We start from the raw sequence: 16,282 nt of genomic DNA on the forward strand, positions 1-16,282 counted from the left end.
TAGCTCGGTGTCAGTTACAGAATCATTGAGATCATTTGCTCTTGGATATCTAGAATACATGAAATTATGGCTATGGACAGATTTTCCACGCTTTTCCTTCCTGATGCTAGGCAGATTACATGAGGATACCTACATACAACTTAATTATGTAATTCATGTACTGTATTTCAGTGGTTCCTTTAAAAATACAAATAAAGCATCTGTTATATAGCATTCATCTATCAGAGTATCATTTTTCCAGTGGGAGTACATAGGGTATGTATATGTTATTATTGTCAAACAAAACAATAAACATTTTGACATTTTGATTACTTCAAGTATAATCTATAGAGTTATTTTATATTCAGAAAGATTTCAAAGAATTAGATTTCGTTGACTGAAAACTTAACACTGTTCCAGATGTTGACAACAACATCTGGGCATTCTATTATGAGCTGATTTTCTGAATGAAGTAACTTAATTATTGATTGACAAGCTAACACGATTTAAGACACAGCCGCACTGTGTTCAAAAGCAATGTGAAAGTCATAAACTACAAGTACATGCAAGCAAGTGAGGCCACGATACTAACTCACACTGTATTTTGAAACACCAATGCTAAACTTAAATTTTAGGCTGAAGTTTAGAATTGCTGGAGGAGGAAATGAAGAAGTACAGTTACATGATTTCTGGGCTCTCTGTTTTGCAAATTGTTAAATGATGTAGCAGCAATGGGGTCAGAGTTCCTAGTATAAATAAAGGTCTATTCTAGCATTGTGAAGCTCAAATAGACTTCTTATTCCATATGGATTGCATATGGGTTTGCATGAGCCTCTATGTGTGTGTGTGTGTGTGTGTGTGTGTGTGTATAACCTCATTATAGGCATATAAATAGTCACATGTGATAGTATAGATAAAATTTTAAAAATAGAAGTGTGGTATAATCTAGCTCATTGTTTGCAGCCAAAACATAAATATCTACTTCAAACATGTAAAATGTTTTGAAAGTATAAGCAGAATAAATGAAAGTGATTATGATAGAAAGACATTATTTTCTTTCAAAAAAATTTAAATATCTTTTCCTGGTATTACATACTAAGAACAATGGATTCTTTTCAGTGTTCTCATGTTGACCTGCTTTTCCAACTGTTGGTAGCCTAGCAGCAGGGCGTCCTAGTATTTTCTCTCTGGTGGCTTGCATATGGCCCATTGGCCATGAGTTTATGATAGATAGAAAGTGTGCTTTCCCTTTATGAATGTTACAATATTGGTGACATGTGGCATGTGCACTTTCCGAGGAATGAGCTTGACCTTTAACTCTAAACAGTCCCTTGAGCAGGAGCAAGCCTTGTTTAGTGGAATGATTACTTAGAAGAAACAGACTGGAACCTACTTTCTCTGATAACATTAAAGAAATGCAGTAAAGTTTTTCCTACTGAAAGTCATCCAAAAATGGTAGCATCGCAGAATAAGAAATTGGGCAAAACAATGTAGTAGACTTTACTGAGTTAAATAATATGAACTTTTTTTTTTTTTTAAGATTTTATTTATCTATTTGACAGACAGAGATCACAAATAGGCAGAGAGGCAGGCAGAGAGAGGAGGAAGCAGGCTTCCAACTGAGCAGAGAGCCCGATGCGGGGCTCGATCCCAGGACCCTGGGATCATAATCTGAACTTTTTAAGATTGCTTTTGGTATATATTGGTACATCATTTTCTAGGGAAGATACACTAATTTTACTCTCAGCCATATATGTGTACACATTTTATTGCATCCTTTCCAATATTACCAACTAATATTTAGCTGAATGTCTTTTGCAAGGTTATCACATCCAAAGTATTATGTATGATAGGTTTCCATTTGTTTATAATATATAAATTCATACAGCAGCCCCAAGAAATAAATATTGTTGCTATTTTAGATATTGAAGAAAGTGATACTCAGAAAACTTAATTTGACCAAGATCACATACTGAAATGTTATCTCTGTTCCTCTTGCTCAGTGCCCTGCACTTTTTTCATCCTAACTACATTCCAAGGATTTAACATTTACCTAACACTATACTTTGCCTTTACCTAAATCATGTAGCATGGTGTGTTTTAATCTTAATTTTCTTTTTTTTTTTTTTAATTATTGTGGTACAGAAATTAATGTGGTACAGAGAACACAGTGATGAACAAAATTTCATAACTTCCTTTTTATTTTTTTCCTCCAAAATGTAAGTTTCCTGTCCTGGATTGATGAGCTTTTTTAAGTCCTGGGTCAGGGGTGGAGTGTGTTTGAAAGGCTGAAATTGGTCATGGGGAAATAGAAGTGAGTTTAAAAATGGAATGCTTTGTGCCAAAGATAGATGCATTTTAGAAAATGCCATCTGGGCACTATAGAAGTATGATATTATTTAATTCAAACCAGCTAGAATTCAGTAAGAAATGAATGCCAGCAATTATATGACTAGCTAATAAATATAATTTCATGGTATTCTGTAAGATATCCCTAAGTGTTAACTGTAACAGGAGCAGTTAAATTCTTTGGCTATAAAAACATAACAATTTCTAATCACCTGGTAACTTTGGGCATTATTAAATATATGGAGATTGAAAGACATGGTAGAAGCAATGGAAAAGTCTGGCCAGACTGGGTAATTTGTTTTAGACCTATGGAGAAATCTACTAACCATTTCTTCTATAGACCAATTTGATTAGGAAGTAGGACAAGCAGTTCTTTCATTACTTACCAAAACCATGTTGCACTTTGTATCAATTATTTGGCTGTCTGCAGCACATAGATTAGAATAAAGGGCTTTCTTAGTGTTTGTGAATGTTGTGGATTGCTGATTAGTAATTAAAGTACTGAATGAAGAAAATTAGGCCAAAATTGAATGGAAATGAGAAAGTCTTAATTCTGTGATACAGATGTTAGAAACAGATTGTCTTGAGCAGCCCATTCAACATAGTGACATTCTACACAGCCATGGAGTGTTTGCCTCCCATGTAAAGCTCAAGTCAAATGCCTTAGAGATGGTTTCCTCTCCCCTGCCTTGTGATGTAGCTGTATGGGTATTAATTTAGTGAAATATCCTGTCTGCCAGGTGTGGGAACTAGCTGATTTTATTGTAATACCAGATCATTACTTAATTCATATGCAACAGAGTGCAACACATGGAAAGCATTATAAATCTATTTACAATGTGGCTGGTCTGATGATAACATTGTATTAAATTCCCAGGTGAGGCAATTTAAGCAATTGCTTTGCCATGTGCACGCTGTGGAAATTAAATTCTCATATATGCTTTAGTAATAAACCAACTGCATTGTTACGCTTATGTGAGTGGTGGGTTGTAGAATCCTCATTCTGGCTATGTGTACCCTGTTTCACATGTAGAATGGTATAGAAGGCTGCACCACAGATCACGGTTCTTAATTAGTTTCAGCTAAGTTAATTCATTTTGTTTGTAGTCTAGCAGTGCCTCTCCAGAAACATATTCTGTTCAGTTGGGAAATATTAAGGCTTGGGTCAAGTAGACAGATTGTTTCAAGCCAAATTTCCAGACAGAACTGGGCAAGTGTATCTGTTTGAACTTGACTTTAAGAAAATCAGCCAATCGGTGTGCAAAATGAGCCAATCAGTATCCGTATAATAGTGAAAACTGCTTGGAATCTGAAATCCTCACTTTCTCAACGAAGGACTCACTTTTGTCATCAGTTTAAAACAGCCATCGAAACTTTGTCTAACTTTTTAGGGATAACAGTCACTTGTTAATTTGCCATACTCTTTCTATAGTTCGTATATGGTCTACAGATTTTTCTGCCCAACTGTGTCTAGTCCACCTAAGTTTAGTATAAGTTAGAGGGAATGAGCTTTACACAAACACACAACTAAAAGTGAGAAATGCTCTTGTATTTAACTGTGTGTGTGTGTGTGTTTGTGTGTGTGTGTGTGTGTGTGTGTCAAATATTGTCAGTTGAAGCTCTCCACCCTTATGGTACAGACCTGAAATTGCAATAGATTACAAACTGCATAGAGCTTCTGTCTTCTCCAGAAGCCACATAGAAAGCACCAGTAGACAGTGGTAACTGACAACTAAGACTAAAAATGTTGACAATTTCTTGATTTGCCTGGTTAGCTTATGTATAGAAGTCATTAACTATTTATAAAATGCATTATGAATTGGGTTCCTTCAAACTGTAGCTGAGTGTGTGACATTTCCAGCTCAAATTCTCATGCTTGCATTTGGCTAAAGTACAGATTTTATACAGTTGATAATAAAGTAAAAATATTTTAGTTAGTTTATCAAAATACAGTCGATGTTTCAGCTTCATTAACTTTGAGTCATCTGAATTAAAGTATACAGAGCACTTAGTAATGGAGAGTGAGGCTACTAAAAATTCCACAAAAGGTAAAATTATTTATTGATGTTTTAGAGGGAAATTATCAATAAAATAAGCAGTTTGTCATTGGAAGGAATTTGCCTTTTTTGGTCTTCAGTCAGTTTAGTGATGATCCTGCAGGCTAAATAATAGCTGATTACAATCAGCTTACTTAAAATTTCAAACTACAAAAAAATTAGGAGAAAATACCAATGTCAGGCATTTAAATATAACTCTTAATAAAACAGTCTCGATTTTTTTTAAATTGTAAAATGATACTCCAGTGTAAAGAGTTCAATTTTCTGCATCAGTTGTGTCATTTTCAAGAGGAACTATCTCTGATATTTGAAATGAGTGGTTTTTTTTTTATTCTTTAAGACAAGTTTAATCAGAGAACATTTTATAAACTCAACATATCATTTGCTTAATTACATCCAGAAAGCTATCCAAGTGACCAGTTTTTACCATCCCAATAGTAAAGATTGGCATTTTATAGGGAGCACCCTTCGACTGTGGATAAATCCTTAGTTCTCTTCTGTTGCTAAGCATGTACACTCTTAATTGCTGGTTTTCAAAAGCAATGGATTCTCACCAAAACAAGATTAGATATTTAGGGATACGTGTTTGTAATTTTCTTCTTCTTTTGAAGTTTAGTAAATCAAAATAAGAATATAATGTAATTGAACAATCTATGCCAATTTGTTGATATTTTGGTGAAGGGGGGAAAAACAAAAACAATCTCCGTATGATATTCTTGCATACTGTGGAATGTTTTAGTCCCCCATAGTGATGAAATGAATAATTAAAAAGGCAGCTCTGATACCACAGCCTGTTTAAAGGTTCTCATTTCCTTTAATGCTGTAAAATACTTTGGCTTAGCTAGTTTGAAACTGCTGTAGTGGGGATCTCCAAATGGCTAAAAGAAAGGTTTGGCTTGATCTAAATAGTGGTGTAAGGCCGTGAGGTATACTGACCTCGCAGTATAGTAATTCTGTATGAGGTCTATAGGAATAATTAATAGTAGCTTCAGCAAATACAATACGAGAAGCAGGCTTAATACGCGCTGTCTGTGGTGGTAAGAAGTCTGGCATGTTCACAACTGAATGAGTTGGTTCACTCCTGATTTGTTAAGACATCTGATACAGATGTCATTAATGACCTGAGGCTAATGACTTAACTTTGCAACTTTGTCTTCTGCAACATTGTTGGTTTTATTTATCTATTTACAGACTTACTGCCTTTGCTAAGGTACAGGAGATAAACTTGCAACAGAGAAGGGGGCTTAGGGTAGAGACTCAGGGAAGAGAAGGGATGCCATCATGTTTCTACTGAAACATCCTGCAGTTTTTGCATCTTTTTCCTGAGTGTATTCAGAGGGTAGTAAAATGGGGAGGAAATTTTGTGTGGTAGAATGAGTACAGGTTATGGTTTCATTTAAACCAAAGTGGTCTTTAGAAATTCTGTGAGAATGATTTGTTTTTTTGAAAAAAAATTAAAAAAAAAATAAAGGGATGTCTAGTTTCGTTTATTTCTATTTACACTCCAGTCAGCCTTTTCAACTAGGTTCTGCCAGAGAGTTGAGCCCTAGTGCCCTTGGGCTTCTATTCGATGTAATGAACTAAACTCTATCTTATGTACCATCCTTGATAGATTAAGAAAATGGTCATTAAAATAATTTTCCGTTTTGTGGTTCAGATAAGGAACCCCAATTGAGAAAGGCTGCAACTTTAACATGATTCAAAATCTATTGGGTTTTCTTGTTAAAGGTCCTTTTAAATTCTAATATGATTTCACATTTAACATATCATGATCTGTATGTTGCAAAGCAGTATAACTTACTGGTATAAAAATCTGATTAAAAATCTTGTTGACTTCTGCTCAAGGATTATGAATAGTCCTTTTTAAACTGTAATAATTTTTCGGATCATAGTTGAATAAGTATGAAATTTTAAAGCCTAAACTGTAGCCTGCAAATGAGAAAAGATTACTATTTCCAAGCTGCCTTTTTAAAATTGATTCTTTTTTGCTTAGTTCAGAAGCAGAAAAGTTAGCAAAGTAACCTGTAAATCTGCATTTGGATCTGAAAGTGTGATGCTGACGGAGGATCCGAGAATGGCCCTCCAGCTTCCCAACTAACTTTCAGAGCCTTTTTGCTTTTCCAGATGTGTGTACATTTAGATAATTCATAAATTGGGTATAGACACCTGTCCCTCTGACTTTACAGGTCAAGGTCGATTTCTTATAAAACAAAATTTCATTGAGTGAAATGTTGACTCATAGCCTACTTGTCTTTATTTACCAAGACTGAGAACGGTTGACTCAGCCCACTTGCCTCTACTTATTGGGATTGGGAAATTTAATTTGTTCACACACACACACACACACAGACACACACACATATTACTTTTCCTTGGGCCATTATTTGAGGAGGGCTCGGGGTCATTTAAGTTATTGTTTGGAAATGGGATGGACTTTTAAGCTCTATCTCTTTCTGGCTAGTAACATCACAACAATTCAGGAAATACAGATGAACTATTGTCGAGGCATTCCAGTGTACAGTTGGAGTTATAATAGTATCCTTGAATTAGAGATTTATTTAAAAGACCTATATTATAAGGTTCACTTCCTGCCACAGTTTTAAAGACCCCCATATACACTTGTTTTAATTACAGTCTGGTGAGTTTTGCCGATAGTCGGCTTATATCGCTGTATTTCCTTCAGTGTAGTAGTCTTATTTGAATGACTATGTATAATAACATCCCATTTCTGATCCACTTGTGAATATTAATGGAGTACTTACACAATATAGAATTTTTCTTTCATTACTGGCATGTGAAAAACTTCTAATTTACATTAAACTTCTCAAGTTCAAGAACTTTACACAACTTTGGATTGCAGATCTTAGCAAATAGGTTTCCATTAGGGGGCTCTCGAGGTTTGAGATGATCAGCCTTGATACCAGTAATGCTCCGAAGCCTTTACTTTCTAACGTTCATCTCGCTCTCTCCCTTTTTGTTTTGTTTTATAGAAAAGGTCACGGATTGCCTACAGTGACGAAGTACGGAATGAGCTCCTAGGGGATGATGGGAATTCCTCAGAGAACCAGGTAGAATGCTAATCAGGAAGGCCCGGTGGGTGGCTGGAGGGTGAAGGAGGTCACTGGCACACTGGGCTCTCAAGCTGCTCCTTAACAGTATTAGCAGCAACTCATGTGGAAGCGATACTGTTTAATGCAAAGCTGGAGTCTTAATCAACTTCAAAATGTTTCTTGGAGATCTTACATTTAACCCTTTACCTTGTGATCACTGTCTGCTATCTTTTAAAAAAATCTTTTCTTCTCTTTTCTTTATTATTTAGTACTTAAGGAATAACTTGAAACACACTGTTTGCAGACAAAGCCAAGGTCTTCACCTCAAACACATGTAAAAGGAATAAAAAAGTACATAATGCAGCTTTGATAATAATGCAGTATAATTAAATCAACACTTGCAGCAAAACAAATGAAAGTAAGCTTTCAAAATTCAACAGGGCAGCTCAGTCTCCTATTGTGGAGCTTCTTAAAATACATTCACCAAAATGCAAATTGTGAGCACCAGTGTGGAACTTAGATACTCAGATAGAGGTCCTGCCTCTGTCAAATAATAATAATAATAATAGGAAAAGTCTTTCTCCAGTTTAAGATCTGCAGAGGCAAAAAATAAGATACAATTTCTTCTTAAAATGGCCTTACAACTTGGCTGTCAGTTCTCATTGGATCACACAGCAGTGTCATGAGTCTAATTAATGTCCCACTTCTTTATCTGAATTAATACTGCAGACTTCATGAATTCTTGTAGATAATGTATATAACTTAAAAAAAAATGTTTTGAGAACCTCAGCGTAGAGATGACTTTTAAAGCGTCTCAAACAACCCTAGTGACTTACTCTCTTTGACACTTTTAGAGAAAATAAATGATGGGAACTTCAGAAGCGAGACCTGAATGTGTTTATTAATATTCCTTTGGCAAGTATTGTAAAGGTGTCTACTCTGCCTAAATAAAAATGAACATAAATCATTCATTGAGCAAAGCAAAATTTTAATAAGATAGTAAAACATATTAATACACATTATAAAACTTGCATAATTATATTTACCTTTTCAAATAGATTATATTACACCTCTACATATGCTGGAACTATATTACTATCTACTCTAATGTTAATATTGTAAATGGAATGTTGCTTATGTGATTAAGGCCTCCATTCATCCACCCAAAAAAAGGAGGGGGGAGTAGAATCACTGAGCTGACTGTATTTGTTTTGGGAAAGATCTCACCTCATCCACTATTTGGATGTTATCAGTTGGAGTTTAGACATGTAAACATGTTAAGATTTGACCTGGGATTTCAGCTTCCCTGATTGAAATGTGAGAACGGCTAAGAGAAAAAAATTAAGGAGCACATCAAACATAAAAGGGTGGTGGGATGAAGGGTTTTACTCATAATAGATTAAATAACATGAGGATGAGAGAAAAAAATATTGTTTCCTATTTTAAGTGAGATTTAGATTGTTCATATCTCCTGAATGAATCATAATTTTATTTCATACCTTTACTGCAAAAAAAAAGCTCTTTTTTTAAAAGAGCATTCTCTTTTTTGCAAAAAAAGTGAATGCGTAGTTCCCATGTCAATTCTCTAGAAAGCTATAGATCTTTCCTTCATTTGAAACTATTGCTTAATATAGAGGAAACAGAAAGGAAGGGGTGTTCCTGTCTAACTCAGACTCCTTTATTCTAATAGATGTTGTAGTACTCTGACAGGGATCCTGCTTTTTTTTTTTAAGCATGTTCACTTCTCTTAATGGACATTTTATGTGCCTAAAACATTTGCTTCGTGTACATATAAGTATGACTTTTTTTATGCCTAAAGAAAAATATTCTGCAGAAATAGAGTTCGTATTTTCTGAATTTTTCAAATTATATTCCTGTCACTTTAAAGTGATTACACTGAGATTTCCTCTGGACTTGTATAAATCAAACTTACAAATTCTGAATGTGCTTGGAGAACCTGAAGTTTAGTTGTAAGGAGCTGTCACTTCAATAAATAGAATATGATAAATTATAGTCATGAGACAGTGTAACTATTAGATTATTAGTTATGTGAACTTTTCAGTCCAAAATTTGAATTAGGTTTGAAAGTTCAAAGAGACTACGTTTAACTTCTTGGCTATTTTGTTGCCAACTATAACAAAATTTCTATTCCATAATGAAATGATTAAATTTTATTTTGGGGCTTTTTATCATAATACAGGAATTTAAATCCCTCAAACTAAAACACATCCCTTAGTCAGGAATGGTCACTTGAGAATAACTCTATTCTGCATCAGTATTCATTCAGACTATGAAATCAAAACAGAAGCTCTCTCTTTAAAGGAAGGAAAGATTTTAAGTTAGCTCTTTATATTAATTTTTATAGCTCAGGGGCTGAGAAGATAGGGTTCTTTTTCTGGGTAGGATTACCTGTAATTTATATAAGAAAATGTTTCCTACCCACAACTAAGTTTATCTTCAAGTTAATTGTTGATAAATTGACTTTCAGAACTTTGTAGCCATGTAATATTTAAGATAAGCTTTTAATATACAGATAAAACTTAGAGATAAAATGAAATAAAAATGTATAATTCATTGAAATTGGGATGTATCTCAATTTTTTAAAATTATAGATCAGAAAAAGAAAAAAAATAAAGAATTACAGCAGTGGTTGAAAATAGGTAAAATAACTACTGACTCGTTATTTTTGATGCAACATACACATTCTCCCTATAGTGGCTTCTTTGTAGAGATTCAGACAAATGTGAATGCCATAGATACTATTTCTCAATCTGGCCATTTATAATGCATTTTTTTAGGCATCTAAAACCTGTTAGACACATAATCTGCCAATTAACTGTAAAGTATATTAATTTACATTTACATAAACATTTCTGACATGATTAGAAATGTTAAGATTTCAGCAATTAAGAATTTTTCAAGTACATCTTTAATGTCCCTCATACAGTACACAATTTCAGTTAATTCCAAATTAATCACTTTGTATAAATTCACTTCTGATTCATATCCATTTCACACACTCAAATATGGCTCATCCCTCATTTACAAAGAAAGGACAAAATTACCTACTTTGCACATTCGAGTATTGTTGGGTCATCAGCTTTCCAAGGACTATTTTCTTAGGCCTTATCATCCTGTTATTTTAAAGTACCAAGTTTTCCATTACATATGGCAAGATTTTAATTCTTTAGGAGAGCTGAGTTTTTGAAATGTAGTAGTTCTGTACTTAGAGTGGAAACTTTAATATTTGTTGCCTTGATTTAGTGTCATGAAAACCATTCTCAGGAAACAAAAAAAAAAAAAAAGAAAGAAAACCGTGTAGGGGTAAGTCCCCTAATCCCCTTCATAGTGAAGTATGATGATGAGGCACATAAAATGTTCCAGACTCTACTTTTGAACCCTCATGGTCTCTCAGTTTCCATATGCAAAATTATATTGATTGGTGAATAAATGTGAGTAAATGAAATTTTAGCAAATCCTAAGTAGAAGGTTCAAATACATGTCTAAGGAGTAGGATATTCCTAAACGTGCCGAAATTTTTGTGGTAAAGCAATATTTAGCAGATATGATTGCTTAATTTTTTTAACGCGACGTTCTCTTAAGTTCCGATTTGAGCTTGCTGTGCATAAAGTGTGTCAAACTTCAGCTACAGACCAGGGGGTGAAGTCGGTCAATTTAATTCCCCAAGATCTAAAGAAGGTCGGTATCATTTCATATAGCCCTGGCAGAGCAGATCATTACCAGGCACAAATCTGTTCGTTACGTGCTGAGGGTTTATAGCAAAATAAATAGACTGTCATCCTAAGTTCAGAAAATTGTGTGTTCGACCCACGATAATGTGTAAAGGGCGTTTAATAGAGTTCAGCATTTATTCGTTATCTGTATGCGGACAGAGACGGCAGTGGCGTTATCAGCTTTAAAAAAAAAATCGGTGGTTCTGGGGGTCACGTGCCGCAGCGCACACACACACACACACACACACACACACAGGCGCGCGCGCAGGAACCCTCACGGGTGCCGCAGCGCAGTTTTGATTCTAGCCACAGCAGAAGGCTTAACCACAAGAGATTCCACTGGTTCAAACCAGCGTAAACCAGATTTTTTCAGCCCACAAAGGAACAGATTACCTCTTGTATCAAATTCTGCATTGGGGGAAAAAAAAAATCTTTGTTTCAAAAGAGATGTTGATTATCATAACTCAACATGGTGGCGTGGCACATTTTCAAGTCGCCTGCGATGGAGCTAGTAACTCAATAAAATATGAAATCACGACTTTCCGTCTAGTCTAAGCATTGTTAATTTTCAAAAATAGACCATCTTTTGTTTACTTGAATGAAAACTCTCAGCCTAACGGGGTGGGGGTGTGTGAAGATTAAAACCCCTCCCATTACCTAGCTTAGCTACAAATCCCGAGTAGGGTTTGAATGCAGCCATGCGGCACAAACGAGATAGAACGTTTTTTGTTTGGAACCTATTGAAAAAACAAATGGGTAGCATTTTTAAACACTCATTGATTATGGCAGGGTGGCATGCCCCAAATGGTCTCCATTGCTGAGGAGTAGTTTTAAACTTTGGCCCTTTAAGTATCATAGTCAACTGAAGAATGGTACCCCCAGAAAGAAAAGATAGCTGTGCGATCAATTTCCCAGATCACCTCTTTCTGAGAATTAATGTTTGCCTTTTTCTCCCGTGATGTTCGGATAGTGAAGAGAAAGATTCCTGTGTGTGATAAGCCAGGTGTTCTAGTTTAAAATTTTACTTCTTGGGAAGAACGGTAACCTTTCACATGAAACGAGATGAAACTCACAGGCACTGGGTGGTTGCTGAGAGGATATTAATTAAAATAATTTCGACTTCCTGTGTATTTTGAAAGGGTGATATTAAAAGTTTCATTTTCACTAAACGCATTGTGAGACATTCTGGAATAGATTCTGTACCCTTTCTATAGAAGATCCACAGCAATTTTGAGTTCTCATTCTTTTGTACTTGAAATACTTTCCATTTAACAAATAAAATAACAGTAAGCTGGAACGCATACTGCCTTCCTTGAACCGGAGACAAAACCAGCATTAAGCACTGAGAAAGCCAGGCTATAATAAACATGATACTTTAAGAGAGACTTGTAGTGAGCAATTCATGGCACGTTTTCTCCCAAACAATAGTTTAATTTATTGGCTTGTATATGTCAAGTGTTATAACAGATGTTACAGATATTTGGATGTTTAAAAATTATCAGTTGTAGCCCCAAATTGGTGAGGATGCAAATTTCAGACCTCCAACGTGGTTTATAGTCTTTAGCAACATAGGTTTCAGTTTCTGTTCATTGCAGAAACTATGGCAGTCATCTCAACTACACAATGATTTGACTTAGAATACTGTGAAACATAGACACAAACCCAGCGTGTGTGGTCACACACACACAGACACGCACATACAGAATGAGCCAGATATATGGTTCTATCCATTTTCTAGTTTCTGAAGAGTTAAATAACTTGTTTTATCTGTTATATTTAAGGCAAGTAAACACATGTTCTACAGAGGAGAATTAAAACATTATAACAGGGAATTTACCAACAAGTAAAGAGTGTTTTTTTGGTTTGCATTCAGTGAGAACAGACCGCAATACAAACGAAATTAAGAGAGCTCATAGCTCATGGCTTTGAGATGGCCCGGTTTACAAAATGAAGAAAATTAGAAAATGAAGAAACTTCAAAAATTAAAAATAAAAAAAACCCCACCATGTGATTGCAGGAGCCTCTTAAGCAAAACAAATCCTAGAAATTAACACTGATACACACAGTATTTCTAAGGACAGTGAAATATTTTGATACTATGTCCTAAATATTATCTCTCCTGGCATGCCTTTTTAAAATAATGTTACCTCCTAATATAATCCTATTACTAGAGTGGGCCCATGTATGATATTAATTAACATAATTTTTTTTTAATATTTATTGGGACAAAAGCATGAGCTATTAATCATTTTCATTTGCAGGTAAAATCCGAAATCAGTTGTCAAGATTCAAAATAGAGAAACATCCTGAAAACTTGTATATACAAAACCTCTTCAGTGGTACATTCTTAGAAGAGAGGAACAGTAAACTTGTTTTCTTTCTTTATAATATAGACTTCTATGAAGCCGTTCCCCTTTATTTCATGATGGTGTCTTAGATGTACTTTAAAAGAGAATTTCACACTATTCTCTTTGTTTAATGTGACAGTGTGAGAAAGTGATCTTTATTCGTTCAAAAAACTCTGCATGTAGTCTATGTTTAGGTTCTTTTAATGTGTTTGTCTGTGATTTTTAAATGCTAAACATGTAAACAGATAAATTGTCAATGTTAATTCTGTATCCTGTCACACAACTGATCTTTCTTTCCTGCCATTTCTTTCCTTTTTATCTTTTTTTTTTTTGTGCATTCATGTTGCAGTTGATAAAATTACGTGAAGAGGTGAGTATTTCCTAGCTTGCTTTTTTTTTTTTAATTCTGCTTTTTCCTATAAAATTGAGTTTCTAAATCTGAAGTAAGATCTTTGGGTTCTTTTTTTTTTCCAGGAAAATTTACACATAGCAAAAGTATTGATTATATGGCTAGAAATGTTCTCTGCTGACTATCTTTTTAAAAAAACAAGTAAACCCTAATCATGCTTATCACAGTGATCATTGTTGGTTGGCATCCGGATAAAATTCATATTTTAAAGGCCAAAAAAGGGGGAAAAGGGGGGGAATATCTTTAAACTTCATGCAAGTGTTATGTGGACTAATCTCAAATTTGTTTTATTTGTATTGGTTTTTCAAAGAAGTCAGTGTGATTAAAAATGTGTTTTTTTCTGACATTCCAATTTACTGAAAATTCTTTTTAAATAGACTCTTTTCCCTCACCCAAAATTCTTAAGTTCAACACAAGATAGCATGTTTTTAGGGAAGCACACATTTGTTATAAATACTCTACTAGTTTGTGTACACAGATACTTAAGAATAGTCAAAGCTCTCCTCATTATTAAAACACTTTTCTTTTTGTAGGAAATAGCACCCAAGTGAGTTCTCATTTTCCTGAGTTGCTGGCCTGTTTTATAATGCATCTCCGGACTTTTTTGTGGCCCAGCAAATATTTACAGCAATGTTTATCATTGCATCCTTGTACCAGTGAGGGATGCTGAATGATTCTGGTCTTGTTTTTGTTTTGTTTAATTAAGCCACACTTAACAAATATGTTTTGGTATTCTTTTTCAGAGAAAAAACAGGTATATGTTTTACTTAGGGAAGTTGAGTTTTGTTATTTTTATATTAGAGCATAAAAGAATGGCCCATGTCGCAATTTGAAAGCTCTCTAATTGCTTATAAAGAGTACCATGAATTATTTTTGAGTTTAGATTAATTGCATTGATTTTTTTCCTAGAATTTTTTTATTGCTATGTCATCATTCTATTGGTGATGTGAATGCTACATGAGAGGCTTGTAGACAGTGGTTTTCACCAACTCTTTTGATTTAAGATGATCTAGTGACGTCCTCTTTATAGTAAAAGTAGTAATGATCTATAACATAAAGGGTGAACATATAGGAAACCCTTACCCTCCAACCTTCTCCTGTTTTTTTTTATGGAAGCAGATATATATGCTAAATGAGTATCATCAATTGCAGTTTTGATATATGAAATTATTCCTGAGATGAGTGATACTCAACATTATTTTCCTGCAAGACAGAATATCTGCTTCTGTGTATTTGCATAGGCTCATGCTTAGGTGAAGAATCTGAATTTTCACATCTTAATGGAAAAAACAATAGACCGGAAAACCTGTGTGTGAAGAAACTACACAAAGCTCTTCTTAATTTAGTGAATATAATTTTAAAAAATATAGGCCTTATTACAGTCAGCATTTTTGACAGATTTATTTTGTTAAGCTGAATAGTGTGGACTTAGAAATCTTAATTCTAAAAGCTGAAAACACGTCTATATTTCTTTTAAAATATGTTTTATTGTGATTTTTGACTTCTTTTGTTGTGCCTGTAGCAACAGTTTCATCAATAATGGCTCTGAACTGTATGTTTCCAAAACTATAACCTGGAATGGAATTATACTTGGAAGAATTAGATCATTCAACTAATAGAATAATATACTCTGGAATATTCTTTTAAGTCTTTGGTACAGATGTAGCATTGATATTTGTAAAAATAGATTACGATGATGACAGTGCCTTGGTATCTGGTTTGCTCAGAAGAGATTGTTTCTGAGCCAGGACTCTAATAGTAATCAAACAGTGAGTGTACCCCAGACTTCCTCCTTGTACCTCTCCTAAGAACACAAGCACTCATCTGATTCAAAATAGGATGTTTGGTTGTGTTTGGATACAAAGTATGCCCCATCCCTTCTTTGGGATGGTCTTTCCCGGCTCAGTTCTGGGAAGCAGGCATGCTTGGAGGCAGGCTGGTGTGTGCAGGGAGCTGAACTGGTTGGTGTTGGCTGTGCTGAGCCCGGCATCTGAATCCTGCCTTTGCAGCTGTCCACACTGCACAGCTCCTCACGCAAGTGGAGCTCTGTCTGAAACTCCTGCACAGCTTCACTTACCTGCTTTGAAAGGGCTGAGGAGAGGGTGAGAGAATGAGTTTGGGATGGAGTGTGGGGGCAAGTTGAAAGCATCAGCTGCTACTGTAGTGTATTTCCTTTCATTTTCAGAGACCAGGGCAATGCACAACTAAGGGAACAATGTAAATAGCGCAGCTGTTACAAGAACTTGATTTTAGCTTGACTTAAGTGAAGAGGTTTCAAAATACAAAGTGAGGTCCTGCTGGAAAGCTGCTGGTAAACTGGGAGTCCTCTTGTGTGCAGATTTACTCTGATAAAATT

The 16,282-nt window shown here is 34.9% G+C and overlaps 1 protein-coding gene across 3 annotated transcripts in view; it reads left to right on the top strand.

The window, feature by feature from the left end:
- The window catches only part of LOC111144937 (vesicle transport through interaction with t-SNAREs 1A), a 376,195-nt gene that overhangs the window by 85,275 nt on the left and 274,638 nt on the right, over nt 1-16,282 (top strand). For 2 of the 3 annotated variants that reach the window (XM_022499547.1, XM_022499548.1), the window contains exon 4: nt 7,376-7,453. In XM_022499547.1, coding sequence (XP_022355255.1) covers nt 7,376-7,453 — 78 coding nt within the window. Of the gene's footprint in view, nt 1-7,375; nt 7,454-13,866; nt 13,888-16,282 lie in introns of all 3 variants that reach the window. The other variant, XM_022499546.1, reaches the window with a different exon arrangement.

Source organism: Enhydra lutris, unplaced genomic scaffold (assembly GCF_002288905.1).
Source record: "Enhydra lutris kenyoni isolate GAN:26980312 unplaced genomic scaffold, ASM228890v2 scaffoldscaffold12, whole genome shotgun sequence".
Lineage (NCBI taxonomy): Eukaryota > Metazoa > Chordata > Mammalia > Carnivora > Mustelidae > Enhydra > Enhydra lutris.